Below are 18,237 nucleotides of genomic sequence, written 5' to 3' on the forward strand. Positions count from 1 at the left end.
GAGAGTGGCGCCTGCGGAGCAGCAGAGGCAGGTGGTCGCGTCCCGACCCCGCAGGCAGGTGCCACCTGTCGCTGACATTTTCCCTGACGCAGCAGCAGGAGTCGGATTCAGGGGAGTGAAAAGTTCAGACTGGAGCCCTGGACTCCTGGGTCTGAGGGAGGGGGCAGATAGGGACCCGCATTCCTGGGTTTGAAGGAAAGGGGGGGGGGCTGGGCTCCTGGGTCTGAGGGAGGAGGGGCTGGGACCCCAGCTTCCGGATGCTGGGAATAGCGACAAGAGGTGTTGGGACTCCGCAGTGTGCCCGATGAGCAGGAAGACGCATAGGAGGGCTGGGAACCCAGACTCCTGGGTCTGAGGGCGGAGGGGGCTGGAGTATGGACTTGGAGATCAAAACGAGAGGATGGCTGGTTCCAGCTGGCAGCGCTGAGGGCCTGACACATGGCAGAGCAAGCTTAGAGCTCTGTCCTGAGGTTTGTGGGAGGCCCCAGGGCTCCTGGGTTGGATTACGTGCAAGAGGGCAAGCTGAGGCCGTGGTTATAAATACCCCATCGAAGTCGGCAAGAGCCCAACGCTCCATGCAAGGGCCCCGGCGGTAGTTTCAGCAGGAAATCATCATCACTAACGCTCCCCGGTCTTAACAAGTGAGGCGTTGCCAATACCACTGATACCTTTATTTCTCCTGGCACTCAAAACCCAAGCCCATCTACCCACCGTCCCATCCTCTACGACCCCAAAACTCAAACTCCCAGCATTCCAAGCGGGAAAAACTACAACTCCCAGAAAGTTCTACGCTCCAGAGGGCTCCAGTGTGTGGAAGCCAAGGAATTTTCAAGGCTCGCGCAATCGTTTCTATTGGTCTTCAAGGAGGCGTGGCCACAGGAGGCCCGTGGCGGTGATTGGCCGGAAGTTCCTGCTGCTCAAGATCCCAGAGGAGGCGCCGGAGTCTGCGCAGTTCACGGTGCAGGGCGTCGTCCGTTACTGGCCCTGTGAGACGCAGGCGCGAGCTACCCAAGGGCAGGATGAGAGGAGGGTGGGAGGAGAAGCTTTCGAAGATGTCCCCTGTGACAGCGAAAACACGGAGTTAAATCTGAAAATGGGCGTTAGGTAGCAATGTCAAAAAAGAGGCTGCGTCACATCCGAAGGGAGAAAACTTCAATCCCCAGCAACTCCTGGAGCGGGAGTCCACTCAAACGCGACTCGTGGAGTCTCCAAGCATCATGGGAGTTGTAGTTCCGACTGTGAAAGGCCACAGTTGCCTGGGAAACGGGTGATACTGTTGGGTTCTTGGGTCCATGAGGAAGGAAGGGCTAGATATCTAGTTTTACGGATTCCTTCGAATGGAGGTTCTGGACCCAGGAGTCCTTGATGACAGGGAGGGCAGTTTGTGGGAGAAAGAAGCTGGGGGATCTGAACCCCTAGGAAAACAAGGGGGCTGGGGGCTTAAACTCCTGTATCCTGGAGAGAAGGGAATTGAGGCCCAGCATTTAGTGACCAGGAGAGGAGAGGGCTAGGGGTCCAGAATCCTGAGGCAAAAGGAAGAAGGGGCTGGGGCTATAGATTCTTAGGTCCTGAGGACAGAAGAAAGCTGATAGACACAATGCCTGTCCCCATCTCTCCTCACCTGTGTCCACAGCATCTCGCTCTGTAGGGGGAGGGTCCCAAGCAGGTGGAGGCCCGCGGCCAGGACCCAGCTGGTAGTGGCTGAGCAGATGGTGGAGCTGAGCAGGGGTCAGTGTGGGGTGGTCAGTGCGTAGACTGTTCCATGAAGCCTGGTGGGAAGATGAGTTGAGAGGGCTTTGGTCACGATGGAGCAGTCGAGAAATCTTAAATGGAAAGCCCTCTGTAAAGCGGGTGGATGTAGTGAGATGCACCGGTGTGGGTGCAATGTCTTTTGGGCACCATGAAGCCTGGTTGCCACGGAAGTGATGACAGGCAAGGGTGTGCTCTTGGCGGGGGGTGGGGTGGTGATAAATGAGATTTGCTGGAGAATAAATGAAGATAGGAGCAAAGAGGGGCTTCCAGGAACAAAATTAGCCATTCATTCATAGTATTGAAGTTGGTGATGAGTGTGTGGGGATTGATCTTCCACTGTGGCTATTTTTTGTATTTTTGAAGATTTCCACACATAACCTCGCTGGCATCAGAATTATGAGTATGGTTAAAAGCACAGACTCTGGACCCAGATTGTCCGGTTCAGAAACTCCAGCTTGGTGCCCTGCCTGGTGTAGCTCAGTGGATTGAGCACAGGCTGCAAACCAAAAGATCGCAGTTCGATTCCCAGTCAGGGCACATGCCTGGGTTGCGGGCCAGGTCCCAGTGAGGGCCACATGAGAGGCAACCACACATTGATGTTTCTCTCCCTCTCTTCCTGCCTCCCTTCCCCTCTCTCTAAAAATAAGTAAAAATCTAAACAACAAGTCCCTGGCTGGTGTAGCTCAGTGGATTGAGCACAGGCCTGCGAACCAGAGGATCGCGGTTCAATTCCTAGTCAGGGCACATGTCTGGGTTGCAGGCCAGTTCCCAGCAGGGGATGCATGAAAGGCAACCATACATTGATGTTTCTCTCCCTCTCTCCTCTAAAGATAGATAAATAAATAAATAAATAAAATTTTTAAAAAATCTAAAAAACAAACAAACAAACAAAAACCCTCCAGCTTGGTGCCTTATTACCTTCTGGCAAGTCACTATGCCTCACTGTCCTCACCTGTGAATTGGGGGAGATTAGGAACTCCCTACTGGGGTTATTATGTATATTCAACATGGCAAGATTATAAGGTACTCAGAACACTGCCTGGACTTATTAAATAGTCTGCCAAACTTGGACAAAAATAAATAAATGAAATCAAGTGACCTAGTCATCCCGATTCTCAGTTTCCTTGTCTGAGAAGAAAATGGTCAATTAATAACCTGCTTGATGGGGCATTCAGCTAGATATGCTAAGTCGTGCCTGACATGTAGTTTATGTTCAATGACTATTTTAGCCATCACATCCCTCTCAGACTAGACTTCCGGAATCAGTATGTCTGAGGGGCGGGACCCTGGAAAGTACTTTTAACAAGTCCCACCAGGATTCAGATGTAGCCCGGTTTGCACACTTTCAGGATACTTCCTTCTAGCTGCCAAGGCATCATCCATGGCGTCTGAGCTGGGACTGGTGATAATGGAGCTCAAGGGAAGATCCAAGGCTAAGCTGAACACAGAGGAGTCAGAGGTCAAGGGCCGGGAATTACCTTGAGCAGGGATGTGCGGGGCACACAGAGCAGGTTCACAGCCATGGACAGTTTCCGGAAGAACTCGGTGGCGATGTCCCCCAGCCCAGCCCCCTGCAGCCAGTCCAAGACAAGGTCCAGGTTGGTCCGAATTTGGACAGCTCGAGACCATTGATAGAAAGGTCGGCCTTGACCTGTAGGGGAAGAGGATGAACAGCAGTGGGTGCGTGGACCCTGCCCTTCTGCCTCCCAGACCCTTCCTGTCCTCCAGCTTGGGATCTAGAGCTTGTTTCCCGGTCCCTAAAGGTTAGGCCTTAGCCTGTTATGCTTCTGACTCTCCACATGGATCTCAGCGGTCTGTCTCTGCCTCCTTGCCCTTCCCAGTCTGACCCTCACCTCGTTCCATCAGTGAGTTGAGAAGGGATGCATTGGAGAAGAAGAACAAGTAGCCGAAAGTCTGCGACACAAGGTCCGGATGCAGCTCGCACTGGCTGGTCAGCTCCAGAGCTGCCTGGAACACGCCTAGGGTGGGTCTCAAACCCAGGGGCATGGCCTCCAGCTCCGCGCCAGGCCCCGGAAGCTCTGCCCCACCTGTGAAAGGGTTACTGTCCAGGAGAGCAGGCAGCGTTGAATAGAGAGTCTGAGGAGATACAGAGATGCAAACAAGTGATCAGACCACAACTCCTTGGAAGTGACAGGGTAGTAGCCTATAGTGGAGATAGTGGGGAGCTCCAGCAAAGGTTTCTGGGAATTGTAGTCCATTTCGCCTTCGACACCCTGAAGCTCTGTCTTTATGAGCAAATTCCTACTTTCCAGCTGGGTTTCCAGCATTCACTCAGGCCTGGGACACCCTAAGTCTTAAGAAGGGCTTTGCAGAAGTTTCTTTAACATTTTAAGACCACCCTTGGTGCCTTATGGGACACAGCCCCTCAGCAGAAACAGCTTAAGGAGGACAAAGGATACCGAACAAAGAGGCTCCCTTCAATCAAACAATTATTTATCCAGAATTCCCGAAGGAAAGAGAAAGAATGGAGGGTCAGGAAGTGGGAGTGGGGTGGCAGTTAGCCAGTGGAAAGTGAGATGACAAGGACAGGAAATGAGGTCAGAGCCAGAAAAGGAAGAACATCGCATTTGGCAGCGATGTGCAGGAAGTGAAGCCTTGAAGGCGAGAGGTTCGCAAATCAAGGCTCCTCAAAAGACATAGACTCTCTGTCCCAAAAGATCCCCTTTCATTTCACAGATAGGGGATCAGGCCCCCATAAGCCAGAAAGCCTGAGAATTCCAAGAGCACCGTTAAGGCCAAGGTGTGTGGGGGGGGGGACCTGGGGCAGCAAGCAGCTCCTGTAGGATGGACACTCCAGGGAGAAAAAGGTCTGTGGCTCAGAAAAGAGAGTGAATTCGGAGTGACAGAAAGTGATGTCAGCAGACGCAGAGAGTGAGGATTAGTTAAAGAGGAACTTTAGTTTAAATGGCAGTGCTAACACTATTTGATCTAGCTACATCTATTTTCCTGTTTATTTATGTAACATCAGACCGAACTTCGGAAAAGGGAGCCTGAGACCGTGATAATGTGACATAACCAGGTAGAGAGGCCAGACTCTGAAGAGGGGACAGTAGCAGAGACGGGAAGAGAGCCCAGGAAGGCAGGAAGTGACATGGGCTCAACGGGAAGTGCCGTCAGACTGGCAAAATGGGAAGTGATATCAGCCAAGCAGGAAATCTTGTGAGGTCACATCGGAAGTGACGCCAGAGCCACATGAGGGAGTTCCCACGGGAAGTGAAGGGATGCCAAGGAGGAAGCGGGGGTCCAGGCCAACCTTGGTGAGGTAGTAGACAGACTGCTGGAAGGTACACATGATGACCTCGTCCAGGAGGGCCATGGCCTCGTCGCATAACTCCAAGTCATTGCAGAGCTGTGGGTCTGAGGGCATGTCTGGGGGTGAGAGGGAGAGCCGGAGGCTGGCAGATGGGAGCCCAGGTCCCCAGGTTCGGGAAGCGGCAGGGGGCTTGGACAGGTCCACGTCGGGGCCCAAGCTCACCCTCCTGGTCGGCCTCCTTCTCCATCTCCAGCACCTTCTCCTGCACGAAGCTCAACAACTCCGTGGTGTTGGCCATCCACAGCATGAGGGGCCGCAGCTCCGCCGACACCGCCTCGGGGGTCAGGGGCTCCTCAGGGACGCCCTCCGGGTGGCTGGGGAGGGAGGATGGGGCCTGTGAGCCTTGCCCAACCCCACCATAGCGTCCAAACCCCGAGATCTGTGTCTAGTTGCGGATGGAGTCTAACCCCCATTTCCCAGCTGGACAAGTTGAGTCCCGAGGAAGAAGCCGCAACTTGCGTTATGACGCATGTGGACTGAACAGAACTGACTGCAAACCCCAACCCCTGCCTCCCTTGACAGGCTTCCCAGAATTCCTCTTACTTCTCTGGCTGACGGTCTCCGATTTCCTTAATCTTTTCCTGCGGAACAGTAAGATCAGAATCAACGTGAGGGGGTCGGGGGGACAGGCCCATAGGTTTTTCTGGAAGCCCCCGTTTCTGCCACTCTCCCCGCTTTTCAAATGGACTCTAACTCTCAAGCTTCAGAACGGACTCTCATCTAAAACACACACCTCTATGATGGTGAGTGGTCCAGTTCCCTCAGGCCCACTTCTCAGAGTTGCTTCCTACCCCCGAGAAACTTCCTAAACCCTCTAACAGGCCCCAGCTCACAGGTTTGTAACCCTCTCCCCCCCCCCCGCATTTCTGGGTTTGCCCTCGGACTGGTCTCCCCGCTACTGCTCCAACCTTCAGACCCAACGGGTTTCCAGCCTCACTTCTCAGAATGGCCTCTTCCAACTTTTCATATAATGGGATCTCACCCCCCCTCCCCGCCTGCATCTCCCAGCCTCCCGTCAGTCCCCCTGCTTTATAGCCCAAGCCCCTCCTGGGGCACCACGGGGAGACTAGTGTCACCCCGCCCAGCTCTGAAACTGGGGTGAAAGGTGGTGAGGTCTGGGGAGGCCCCTGGGGTGTAAAGCAATGGGGCTGGGCAGTGGTAGGGGGCGCTCACCCAGACGGCCTCCTTGATAAGCCGGGCCAGGCGGCCCAGCAGGCGCGGCAGGTGGCCCAGCTCCAGCTCCCGCGCTGAGTGCTGCACGCACAGAGCCAATAGCGTGGCGGGCCCGAGCGGCGGCAGGTCCCCCGCGCCGGCGGCCGCGGTGCGCACGATCTCCCCGAGGAGCGCCTCCTCCTCGCGCGGCCGGAAACGCAGCACGGGCTCGCGGCCGTCCAGGTAGGCGGCCAGCGCCTCGCCGCGCTCCTGCAGGCCGCGGCCGCACAGGCGGCAGGAGAAGGCCCAGCCAGGCCCCGGAGGCGCGACCCCGGGGCGCGCGGGCAGCCAGGGCGGCCGCGCCGGGCCCGAGCCCCCAGTGCGGGGGTCCTTGTACATGAAGAGGAAATGCTCGCCCAGCCCCAGCAGGTCGCCCGGGTGCAGCTCGGCCTCCCGCAGCAGCAGGCAGCCGTTGTGCGTGACCGGGGCTCCCCGGGAGGGGCGCACCATGGCCGGGCACTCGGGGCCCGCGCGCACCGTGCAGTGACGTGGCAGGATGTCTGGGGCGTTGAGAAAGGTGTCCACGTACGGCGCCGGGGACCCCCCGCGGGCTGAGGAGTTGCCGCCCCGGCCGAACACGTGCTGCTCCCGCGTCATCACGTAGACCACGAAGTCCTGGAGGGAGTGGGAAGATGCGGTAAGGCTACCCTTTCCCGTGGACGGACGCTTTCAAGGCGGTCTCCGGGACCCCAAAGGCTCGCCAATTACCCCCACCTCCCAGGAGGTCTGGTCCACCACGCCGGGCCTGAAGACCTGATACTCACAAGGAAACCCCTTCTTCACAAGGACACTACCACTCCTCTCCCTCAAAACATGGATGCTTCCCAGGTCTTTCTGCGGTAGAATCTCCCATCTCCTCACCTCCTCTGAACGGACAGTTTCAAGGCCATCTTTTCCTACACTGGACTCTCCCCTGACCTCCAGCCCAGAGAATGGGCACTTCCAAAGACACCGCGCCCCCCCCATGACCACAATGGACTACCCCACTGTCCCCCCCCCCTCTAAGAATGGGCTTTTCCAAGGACAGCTGCTTTCCCTGACCATTATGCCCATGTCCCTGCTCCTGGCCCCACTTACCTACCATTCCACCCCCTGGATGGAGGCTTCTAGAGACATTTCTGCTTCCAAAAAATAGTTGCTCTCAATATTCCTCAGTCAAGGAACACAATACTTTCAAAGAGACTCCCCTTTTGAACAGAGATTTCTTTCATTATCCCCCACCCCATGAATGTACACTTCCAAGGAGACCCCATTTCTGCAGTGGACTCATTGATTTCCCCCCTGTGATGGACCTGCTTCCAAGGAGACATCATCCTACCATGGACTCATCTATTACCCCCTCTCCCTTGATGGATATTTCTGAAAATACTCTCCCTTCCATCAATGGATGATCTCGCTATTCCCATCCCCTCAAAAAGGATGTTTCCAAGGACGCCTCCAAAGAGTGATACTTCTAGTGACCTCACCATATTAATACATGTTTTCAAGGAAGCCCTCTTCTTACAATGGAGTGTCCCATTTTGTTCACCTTGTGAGAAGGTGCATCGCAGAAGACCCGTCCCCCAAAATGACTCTCCCATCTCCATCCTATAAAAGTGGAATAGCTCAGACGGACTCCCTTCTTTTTCTTTTTTTAAAAAATATTTTTAAAAGATTTTATTTATTTATCTTTAGAGGGGAAGGGAAGCAGAGAGGGAAAGACCTATCAATGTATGGTTGCCTCTCGTGCGCCCCCTGCTGGGAACTGGCCTGCAACCCAGGCCTGTGCCCTTGCAATCAAACCGCAGTCCTTTGATTCGCAGGCCTGCACTCAATCCACTGAGCTCCACCAGCCAGGGCAGACTGACTCCGTTCTTAAAGTAGACCCTTCTGTTCTCCGCCCAGGTCTGAGAGAAGTCATTCTGATATTCCTAAATCCTCCTCCTACACCAAACTCTCCCGTATTACCTTTATCCCATGGATGGACTTTTCTAAAGAGACCCCTTCCTACAACAGGTTCGCTCACTGGCCTCTCTAGAAAGATGGACCCTTTCAGTCTGACCACCTTCTGAAGGGAGACTGTCCCATCTTCCATCCCTGTCTCAAGCAATGGAATGATCCAAAATATACGAACTCCATTTCTGAAACGGGCTCTCCTGTTCCTTACACCAGGAAGAGATGCTTCCACAGCACATACAATGAACTCTCAAGTTACGGCCACCCATGCACAGAGAAATGCAAATAAATTCCTTTCTGTAATAGGTTCACCTCCTACTCCTGTTTCCAAGGATCGGACACTTCCAGTAAAGCCTCTTTCTTTTTCTTTCCTTTTTAAAAAAGGTTTGATTTATTTATTTTTAGAGTGAGGAGAAGGGAGAGAGAAAGAAAGGGAGAAAAACATGTGTGGTTGCCTCTTGAGTGCCCCCTACTGGGGACCTGGCCTGCAACCCAGGCATGTGCCCTGACTGGGAATCAAACTGGTGACCCTTTGGTTCACAGGCCAACACCCAGTCCACTGAGCCACACCAGCCAGGGCAAAGCCTCTTTCTTACAAAGGAATGTCTCATGAACATCACCCAGAAGAATGAGTGTTTCTAATGCTTCCCCCTCTTCCCATAACAGACTGTCTTATACACCCCAAATAGATCCTTCCAATTCGACTGCATTCTCAAAATTGACCCTCCTTTCTCCAGTCTTGTCTGGAGGAATGGACTGTTGTGACATATGTAAACAAAGCCCTTTCTACAATGGAATTGTCCCTGTGCCGTTGCCTCAACAAAGGAATGAGTTCTTTTCTGAATAGAAAAGCTCTTCTCTGAATACTCTTAAAGTCTCCATCATATTCAGAGCCAAGCCACCAACCCAACTGGATCTCTCTCTGATAGTACAAATGGAACTGTTCAGTTAACTTTACCACCTTCTACAGCGGGCTGTCCTGTGGATCCCAATGGTACCTGCTGAGCTTGGCTGTTCCACCGTTAGCAGAAGCCAACAGCCTCGTAAGGATGGCTGTCCTACTCATCACACAAAAATGAGTATTTCCACCACTACATTACAGTTCTACGACCCCTGACCGCTAGTCCATTCTCCCTCTCTGACCCTTCATAAACAAAGCGTACTGCCACCTAAATATGTAAAATAGAGTGATCAGGACCCCCTGCTCCCATCAGCAGTGGTCAAATCATTCCAATGTAAAACAACCCTTTGAAAAAGGATGCCTGACTGGCATGGCTCAGTGAGTTGAGCATCGTCTTGGAAGCAAAAGGTCGTGGGTTCAATTCTGCTCAGGCACATGCCTGGGTTGCGGGCCAGGTCCCTGGCTGGGGGTGTGAGAGAGGCAACCACACATTGATGTTTCTCTGCCTCTCTCTTTTCCTCCTTTCCCCTCCCCCTAAAAATAAATACATTAAGTCTTCAAAAAAGGATGGGTCCACTCTTCCACTGAAAATATAGGCTTCCCCGCAAGACAGACTCTTTTATTACTCCTCCTCAAGAAATAGACATTTAAAGGAGATTTCCTTTCTACAATAGCCTCTCTCATTCACCCTTGAGGAAGACGATGCTTCCCCCCAACTTTGAATGAAAAGTACTATTCCCTACTTGTCCCAGAATCTTTTCCGGTCATCTATCCACCGTCCCTACTATCCTCTCTGACAACATCTGCCTTGCTGGGACCACGCCTTCCAGCATCCCTGAGACTACCCCGACACAAGGAATTCTGGGGTTGTAGATTTGTTACCCTTTAACCGAAGAGTGGAGCATAGGGCTCTCTCATAGGAGAGGCTGTGCCTACCTGGGCATCCTGGTAGCCCTGGAGCAGCAGGAAGTAGGGCCGGTTGCTGGGGGCCTGGATGAGGCACTGAGTCAACTGATCAAAGTCGCCAGGGTCTGTAGGTCCGATTTGGGCGTCCGCTGCCCCTGGGGCCATGCTAAGTGCCTGCTGTCTGCGCTCCTGCTGCCTCCGCCGCCGACCCTGCAGGCTGAGCTCTGACACACTGCGCCGCAGAGACAGATTTTCCGAGCGCTCCTTGCCCGCAGACCCAGCCTGGGGCCCTGACCCTGACCCTGGGCCAGGGCTGGCCAGCGCTGCCCCGCCGGATGCTGCCCGGGAGCGGTTCTTCTGTGGCCGCCACAAGGCAGAGCCTGTGCCTGCAGAGAGAGATCGGAAGCAATGAGGCCACAACTGGAAAAAGACACAGGGAGAGACAGACTCGGAGATCTGGAGACTATCAGGAGACCAAGAATTAAGCTCTGGATGGTGTAGCTCAGTGGATTGAGCGCAGGCCTGTGAACCAAAGGACCGCAGTTTGATTCCCAGTCAGGGCACATGCCTGGGTTGCAGACCAGTTCCCAACAGGGGACGCACAAGAGGCAACCATACACTGATATTTCTCTCCCTCTCTCCTTCCCTTCCCCTCTAAAGATAAATAAAATCTTTTTAAAAAGAGAAAGAGAGAGACCAAGAATTGGCTACAGAGAGATGAAACTGCTTCCCATATTTAGGTCTTTGCATATGCTGTTCCCTGTGCCTGGAACATACTTTCTGCCTGACTCCTCCTACCCGCCTTGAAGTTTTCAGCTCAGAAATTCATTCATTCTTTCAACTAATATATTCTGAGCACCTGTTATGTATTGGACACTGTTCTGGGCACTAAGGACTTTGTAGTGGACGGAGAAGACCCTGCCCCCTGGGAAACAGAACAACTCTTCCCTAACATCCCAGGTGGAAGCAGAGAGCAGCACACGTGGGCACTTTGGGCTTTGTCTGGGCCCAGCACGGCCCTGGCATACAGTAAGTACCTAGAGAAAATGAGGTGCGCTAGTGAACTGATGGGTTTTCCACTAGGCTGTAGAATCCAGGAGGAAGGAAACTTCACCAGTCGATGTCCCCATTGCGTTCCCCCAGGGTCCTAAATAATGTGTGGCCCCGAGCAGGTGCCCAATGAATGCTATTTGAAGGAGGGGAAATAAAGACAATGATGGTTATAATTGCCGTTTCTTATTAAGCAACCGATGTGCCAAGCACTGTGCTGCAATTATGCATGTACACTCTCTCACTGAATCTTCACTTAGCATTTTGCTGAGTTTAACTGGCTAAGAATGGATTGGACTCTCAGCTTGTGTCCAAAGCCCATCAGCTTAACTGCCACGCCACTCTACTTCCCAAAAGGAGACTCGGAAACAGAAAAGAGGTACGGGGCTCCTTGTGCAGCCCCTACTCCTGTGAGCCTGCCCCCCCTTGCCAGGCTTTCAGACTTTGCAGCCAACCCAGTTCAAGGCCACCTGCTGCAAGGCCCGCTCCTCTGAGGTCCCGCCCATTCTGGCAGCCCGTTTCTTCGCATCCACCACCCGCCACCGTCTAGTCTCCATCCAGAAGTCTGCTCCTCAGGAACCAATTCAACTTACGGCTTTGAGAGGCCCCACCCAACACCTCCTGTTGGCTACTCTATTCTGCAAGCCCCGCCCCATCTGGCATCATAGGCTCCGCCCATGGGTGCTGCACTTACCTTAAGGGCTCTGGCCTAGCCCTTCTGTTTGACCCTGTTGCGGCCCCAGCTCCTATCTTCCCCTGGACCCGGTGCTGCAGGTCCCGCCCAGTTCCCTTCCCAGGGACCCTCTTCCCGCCCTGCAAGCCCCGCCTCCCTGGCTCCGCCCCCAAACCCAGCCCTTCCCTCCCACTGGCCCCGCCCCCAAAGTTCCGCGGGCCGCTCACCTTCGCTGTCCCCGGCCCCGAAAGCCTCCTGCTCCAGGCGGCGAGCTTCCTCGCGGCCACGCAGCTCGAAACGCCGCGCCCAGCCGGGCCGCGCCCGCCACAGTTCCTGCACCAGCAGCGGGCGCTCCAAGTCGCCCAGCACGCGCAGGTGCTCCGCCCGCCACTCGCCGTTGCCTACGCCGCCGGCCGCGGGCCTGCCCAGCGCGTCGCACAGCGCGAAGGCGTCCACGCAGTTGCTCTCGCCGGGGCCGCTGCCCGGGCTGCCGGCCAGCCCATAGCGCTCCAGAGCCTCGGCCACCAGCTCGCGTGCCGTGGAGCGCGCCGTGGCCAGCACACTCTTGTAGTTAGCGCCCGACGCCAGTCCGGCGCCGAAGATCTTGAGGACCCCCGGGGGCGCAGTGGCGCGAGTGGCCAGTGAGGGCTCGGGGGCCACGCCCGCCGCCAGGTCAGGAAGCTTCTTCTCGCTGGCCCAGCGCTGCGCGCTCCCGGGGGTCCCGGGACCTCCCGCGCCGCCAGATCCCGTGGCTCCGGTGCCCGAGCCCCGAAAGAGCTGGGAGATGCGCTTGGCGCGACTCCCCGAGGCTCCCCCGGCCGCCTTAATCGCGCCCACCCGCCGCAGCTCCACGTGCGGCGGCGGCGGGGGCAGTGGCTCGCTGCTGCGGCTCCCCGTGTCTGAAGAGGAAGACCTAGGAGCCCGAGGAGGAGCAGCGATGTGCGAGAGACAGACCCAGAAAGACGGAGAGACAGGGGAGTTAGAGAAGAAGGGAGGCGAACAAAGACGCAGACAGGAGGGTAGAGACCCAGAGGCGGAGTGACAGGGACCCATAGAGAGGGGACAGAGACCCGCCGAAAAGCGAGAAGAAGCGGAGGGTGTATGGAAATGGAGGGTGGGCAGAAGCCGGAGGCAGGGAGAGAGATAAAATAAATAAATAAGTAAGTAAGTAAAGGCGAGTCCCACAGAAGGAAATTGCAAGGGGTGAGCAGGGAGGGGGGGAGGAAGGTGACTCAAACCCAGGCTCCTTCTGGGTCCTCATCCCTGTGGCCATGGGCCTAAGTCCCTCTCCAGGGCCAGCACTCCCCCCAGCCCCCGCTGATATGACCGTGGCCCGCGGTGTCCTCCCAAATGGACTGGGCTCACTCGCCCAGTCAGGGGTCCCTGGCACTGCCCAGTTCAGGGACGTGGTCATAAACAGGGCAGAGAGGAGGCAAATGCGGCCGGGACAGGCGTTTGGAGGAGAAGGGCACTTACTTGACAGAGGCTGCGCTGGGCCAGCGCCGCCCCAACTTGGCCAGCTGCTTCCTGGGAGAATTGATCCACAGGCCCACTGGGAGATGGAGCTTCCCAAAGCGGGGGCTACCGCCCTCCTTCCGTTCACCAGACAGCATGGCCCTGCGGGAGGGTGGGCAAGGCCTCAACTCCTGAAGCTCTGCCTGGTGGGGATGGGCTGGAGGGGCGCCTGGTCTGAGTCCGAGCAGGGAGAGGGGACTGGGGCTGGGATCCTGGTTTTGCGTAGAGCAGAGGGATGGGAGCCTGGACTCCTGGGTGTGGGGACGGGCAGTGGCTGAGGACTGACTCCTGGCTCTGAGGAAGGAGGGATCAGGGCGCCTGGGCCCCCAGCTCTTACCCTTCTTCGGGTCCCAGCGGCACCCGGGGGGCCCTGGCTCCGTCGGCCGGGTCTGTTCCTGACCCCACTGCTCCTCGGCCCCAGCTCCCAGCCTTTCCTCTCGGCCCCAGCTCCCAGCACTGGGTGGGGGACAGGAAAAGGCAAGAGGAAACCCCAGCAGGAAGAGCGGGGAGGGGGCGTCCTGTGAGGGAACGGGGCCTGGGGGAGGGGAGGGCTGGCTCTGCCCTGCTCCTTGATTCTGGAATTCTGTCACTGCCAGGACCCAGGGGGACCCATCTCCAGCCCCTCCTCCCTCAGATGGGGGACCATCCCCAGACCTCTCCTCTCGGGGGGGGGGGGGGCGGCGGGGGGACCAAAAGTTAGGATCGTACGGAGGAGTGAGTCAGATACTTAGACAAACAGATAAATCTTTATTGAGTCCTTGATTCGTCGGCCTTTACGTCGGCCTTTACGTCGGCCTTTACGTCGGCCTTTGTCTCTGGAGCATCGGAGCTCGGAGCATCTTTCTTGCCAGTGCCGAACCAGTGCTTTACGACATCCTTGAAGTACGAAGGATTCCTCTCAGCCCAATAGCAAAGTATCCTAGGGGAGGGGGGGTGTGGGGGAAGGGTGCCAGTAGCCGAACCAGATCAAATCCTGACCTCCCAACGTTTGATCTTATCCTTGCCACAACCCCAACTTCACCCTCCTCGGTGAAGCAAGCTCTTTCCTGAGCACCACCCGCCGTGGAAGGCCAGCTTTAAGGGTTCCGCAGCTCCGGGACCCCACTCTGCCCTGGAAGTCCCGCCCCCCGCTCCAATCCCCGCCTTCCGTGGCGGCGGGCAGCTCACAGGATGGCGATGCTGGCTATCAGCACCATAAAGCCCCAGCTCAGAATCCCGACCAGGAGTCTGCGCAGCACATTCTCCACCTTCGGAGACTGGGACGAGGAGGACTGTAGGGCCGTGGGCGGCTTGGCGGGGCGCTGGGTGATCCCATTCGGGGCCTCCCCGGCCTGGTTTGTGGTGTTTGAGGATGATGTCTCCTCTACGATTCTTTTGGGCAACACTGAGAGGGGAGGAGGAAGAAATAGCCCTCGGAAGACACGACGGTTCCACTGGCCAAGGCCAGCCCTTCCACCCCACCCCGTCCCAGGACCGAGGTCCTCCATGAGATGGTCACGCGCCTCCGATTGCACCCAGAGGGGAGCTGCTGGAACACACCCGGAGGGGAGCCCTGCCACTGTGGCCAGAGGCCACACCCAGGGCAGGAAGTGACACTTCCATGGCGTGAAATCACACCCTGGCAGGAAATTATTGTCCCATAAGCCACACCCCTGCAGGAGACTGCCCCCCAGCCCTGAATCCCATACTTGGTTCCACTCCCCCAGCACTGACCTTTGACATGAAAGCGGATGATGGTGGCGGGGCTGGATTTCACAGTGTCCAGCTGGCAGCGATACGTCCCCGCGTCCTTCGGAACCACCATGGTCTTTGTCAGGGTGGGCTCTTTCCCCTTGGACACCAAGGTCTCAGAGTGGTTCCTCCAAACCTAGACCCAAGCTTAAGGGGTCACAGAGGCCTGAGGGATTCAGGGGTTGCGGGAATACAGGGGTAAGAAGATCACGGGGGGGGGGGGAGATGGGTGTCCTGGTCAGGGTAAAGGGCCCCCAGAGGGTCAGTGGTGGCCAAACCTGGTAGGTCATGGGTCATGGGGACTGTGGTGCAGGCCTGTGGATACAGGGTTGACACGGGCCTGATGGACTTGGATTTCAAGGGTACAGGAGTTGGAGGACCCCACCCTGTAAAAGCTGTAATCGGTCAGGCCTTGAGAGGCTTGGTGCCAGTTGAGCTCACAGTCCAGGATCATGTCTTCCATTTCATGGACCTTGATGGTGCGCTCTGGGAATAGGGGGTTACTGTGCGATGCTCCTTTGTGGCTCTTGGCCATCAGCCCCTTTCCGCTGGGCCGGCCCCGCCTTTCCGCTCCAGCTGACTGTAGTCTCCGCCCTCTCTGTGCTCAGTCACTCCTCTGGCCCCGCCCCTTCGGCACCGGCCCCTCCTATTGGGCCCAGCCAGCTCTCTCACCTCCGCAATCCAAGGACTTCCGACAAGCGTGAACCTCCTTCTGGCAGGTACTGCACCAGATCAGAGTCTGCAGCATCATACCTGAAGAAGCAGGGCCAAGGCTGTATTTGTCCCCCAAGGGGGCGGGGCTAAAAGAAGAGGGCGGGCGGGGCTGGAGCGCAGTAGGAAGCCCGGTAGGAAGCTGGGGTCTAACCAGGAAAGAGTGCTTTCCAAGGTGGCCTTGGTGCAGAAGGAATACAGGAGACCCAGGAATGAAGACGCGGAGAGTGAAGAAACACCGAGACCCAAAAGGGGGAGCAGAAAGGCTGGGTATTCACAGTGCAGGGATGAGGGAGAGGGGGCCAGCACCCATAATCCTGACTTACCACATTTGTTGGGACAAAAAGCTGCCTCAGAAGAGACCAAAGAGAAGGAGAGGGAGAGAGAGAGAGAGAGAGAATCAGATTTTTAAGTTAAGGGGATGAGAGAGTGGGGGAAGGCAGAGGCTGGGGCTGGAGCTCCTGGCTTTGAGGGGAGGAAGGAGCTGGATACCTGAACCCTTGCATCTGAAGGATGTGGTTGGGAGAGCTGAGGGACCAGACTTGGGGAAGCAAGAGGCTGGGGACAGGGACTCCTGGACTGTGGGAGGAGCAGGCTGGGGCCCAGGAGTCTCATCTTTCCTCACCCTCCTTTTGGAACTGAGTGACATATCTGGCAAGGGTATCCTTTTGCAGGCTCAGCATCCAGAACAGCTCCTTCACCAGGAGCTCACCTGGAAAGAAGCAGGATGAAACAGAGTGGTCCCCTCCCTTCCCCCCCAGGCAAGGAAGTTTGCCTCCGTCTGTGAGCCTGGCCTTCGATTTCTGGCCTTCTCAGGGAAGGACCCTGAAACAGAGTGGCCACTTAACATGCTGGCTGAGAACAACTGGGATGAGCCTGCGCTGTTATGGTCTCCATTTTAGGGGGGACGAAGTGGCAAGGCCACACAGCTAGGAAGTGGCAGAGCTGGGAACTGAACCTACGCAGTCTGGCTCTAGAGCCCGGTACCTGACCCCTGGCCCCAGCCAGGCGTCATCAGCAACCACTTCCCTGAGAGAAACTGGAGCCCTATCCCCTGTCCCCTCCATGCATTTGCCTTTTACATTACTGTCCGTGATGCGTTTCAGATCCTTCAGCAAACTCCAGGATGCCTTTTCCAGCGTGGGCTCGTCTGTGGGGAGACAGAACCCCAGATCCTACTGTTACTGTCTCCCTGGCTTCCCTAGTCTTAGAAACTACAATACCCATGGGGCTACTAGACAAGGATATGCCTGGTTAAGAAATTACTTGCCCATTGCTTTCTGGGAGTTGTAGTTTTGTTGCATAAAATTGCAGGATAAGGGGTAGGGGAACACCGTATTTGCTAGCCCTGAGGAACCCTGAAATCTGTACCCAAGCCTGCCACATTTTCAAACTCAGGAGATTCTACCTTTGGCCCTTTGGCCCCTGCACCCAGCAATCTTAGAGCAGATCCCTCCTTTCCCAGGACCCAGGAGTCCAGGCTCCATCCTGCCCTCACCGATGACCCCCATGTAGGAATCCTCGTCAATCGGCAGATTCTTGAAATCCTGCACAGTATCCTTTAACCTTTTCATCACGTTTTTGTGATGCTCAGCCTCCAGGTGACCAGGCAAGTAATCCGTCTCGAAGGAGTTTAGCGCCTCCACGACCTTTGTATCACATATGACACAACCCAAGGCAGAAAGCAGGCAGCTGGCCAGCGCCCCTACCAGGAGGGAAAGCCGCGGCCCCATTGAGGCCTGAGCGTTCAATCTGCGCAGACCCCAGGGAAGAGTCCTGTCACACAGAGGAGGTGAGCGCTAAACGAAGAGATGCCCTACCCCGAGACTAATGGACCCCCAATTTGCAGGGCGGAGAACTCTCGTTAGTGAACCGAGGAGTCCCGATGCACCCTAAACAGATGCTGCCAATCTCCAGAGGTTTGTACCCTCAAACACTAGGGTTCGCCGAAGAGCTGAGTACAGGTTCTCAGGGCTTTGAGAGAGGAGGACCGAGCCACGCCCTTCCACTGTACTGATACTTTCCCGCTACTAAAATCAAGGATTTTGTTAGAGGCGAGGGTGAGGCTGGTTGCTCAGTATAGAGATTTGACTGGGGTCAAAGTCACCGTTCGCTTCTATCTACAAGGTAACTAACTCCCACTGCCCCCGTCTTCTATCTAGCTTCCTACTTCATGCCCGGAATTCCCAAGAGCTGTGACGTGCTGATTTGGCCCCGCCCATGAGCCCAACTGTGAGTCTGATTGGACCACAACAAAGGAGTCTCTGCCTATCGCGCCTTGACGTCACAGAGGCGGCCGCCTTTTCTGAGCCGAACTTTCCCAGCATCAATAGAAGTGTCTATGGAAGTACCCTATCTGCTCCAGATTTCCAGAAACAAGGAAAGGAATTCTGGACTCCAGCTTCCTCCCTTCCCTGGGCCCCAGGCTTCCGGCTAGATGCCCACAACCCCAGGCATCGAGATAGGAAGACGCTAAAAGTGGCCATTCCCATCCCTAGGACTACGATTCCCAGAAGG

General features: G+C 56.0%; 2 protein-coding genes across 3 annotated transcripts; both read right to left on the minus strand.

The window, feature by feature from the left end:
* Positions 1 to 649: 649 nt before the first annotated feature.
* RASIP1 (Ras interacting protein 1) lies at positions 650 to 13,754 on the minus strand. Of its 2 annotated transcripts, none has more exons than XM_037138068.2 (12): positions 13,616 to 13,754; positions 13,240 to 13,380; positions 11,991 to 12,676; positions 10,071 to 10,426; positions 6,260 to 6,913; positions 5,630 to 5,667; positions 5,249 to 5,400; positions 5,027 to 5,142; positions 3,606 to 3,849; positions 3,231 to 3,403; positions 1,622 to 1,769; positions 650 to 1,059 (listed from the first exon to the last, which is right to left on the minus strand). In XM_037138068.2, the coding sequence occupies exons 2-12, from the start codon at positions 13,374 to 13,376 to the stop codon at positions 860 to 862; spliced, it is 2,904 nt and encodes a 967-aa protein (XP_036993963.2). In that variant the 5' UTR covers positions 13,377 to 13,380; positions 13,616 to 13,754; the 3' UTR covers positions 650 to 859. The 2 variants fall into 2 exon arrangements, with proteins under 2 accessions (XP_036993963.2, XP_036994034.2); XM_037138139.2 differs by having other exon boundaries at positions 5,027 to 5,130; positions 13,616 to 13,753.
* A 188-nt stretch (positions 13,755 to 13,942) lies between these two features.
* Positions 13,943 to 17,453, minus strand: IZUMO1 (izumo sperm-oocyte fusion 1). Its single transcript, XM_037138250.2, has 9 exons — positions 17,219 to 17,453; positions 16,796 to 16,870; positions 16,346 to 16,432; positions 16,047 to 16,067; positions 15,682 to 15,762; positions 15,395 to 15,495; positions 14,992 to 15,145; positions 14,446 to 14,662; positions 13,943 to 14,197 (listed from the first exon to the last, which is right to left on the minus strand). Exons 1-9 carry the CDS (start codon positions 17,451 to 17,453, stop codon positions 14,026 to 14,028), a joined length of 1,143 nt encoding a protein of 380 aa, XP_036994145.2. The 3' UTR covers positions 13,943 to 14,025.
* Positions 17,454 to 18,237: the final 784 nt, after the last annotated feature.

The sequence above is a fragment of the Artibeus jamaicensis genome, unplaced genomic scaffold (assembly GCF_021234435.1).
Source record: "Artibeus jamaicensis isolate MK-2021 breed Jamaican fruit bat unplaced genomic scaffold, CSHL_Jam_final scaffold_804, whole genome shotgun sequence".
NCBI classification, from domain to species: Eukaryota; Metazoa; Chordata; class Mammalia; order Chiroptera; family Phyllostomidae; genus Artibeus; species Artibeus jamaicensis.

Excerpts from the sequence above, each read along its gene's own strand:
- RASIP1 (XM_037138068.2), bottom strand. The coding sequence starts at position 13,376 with ATGCTGTCTGGTGAACGGAAGGAGGGCGGTAGCCCCCGCTTTGGGAAG. Across the intron at positions 10,427-11,990 it reads CGGGGCCGGGGACAGCGAAG|GCACAGGCTCTGCCTTGTGG; the intron begins GTGAGCGGCCCG and ends CTCTCTCTGCAG. Across the intron at positions 6,914-10,070 it reads AGGGCTACCAGGATGCCCAG|GACTTCGTGGTCTACGTGAT; the intron begins GTAGGCACAGCC and ends CACTCCCTCCAG.
- IZUMO1 (XM_037138250.2), bottom strand. The coding sequence starts at position 17,453 with ATGGGGCCGCGGCTTTCCCTCCTGGTAGGGGCGCTGGCCAGCTGCCTG. Across the intron at positions 16,068-16,345 it reads CACTCAGTTCCAAAAGGAGG|CTTTTTGTCCCAACAAATGT; the intron begins GTGAGGAAAGAT and ends CTTCTGAGGCAG. Across the intron at positions 15,496-15,681 it reads GAAGTCCTTGGATTGCGGAG|AGCGCACCATCAAGGTCCAT; the intron begins GTGAGAGAGCTG and ends CCCTATTCCCAG.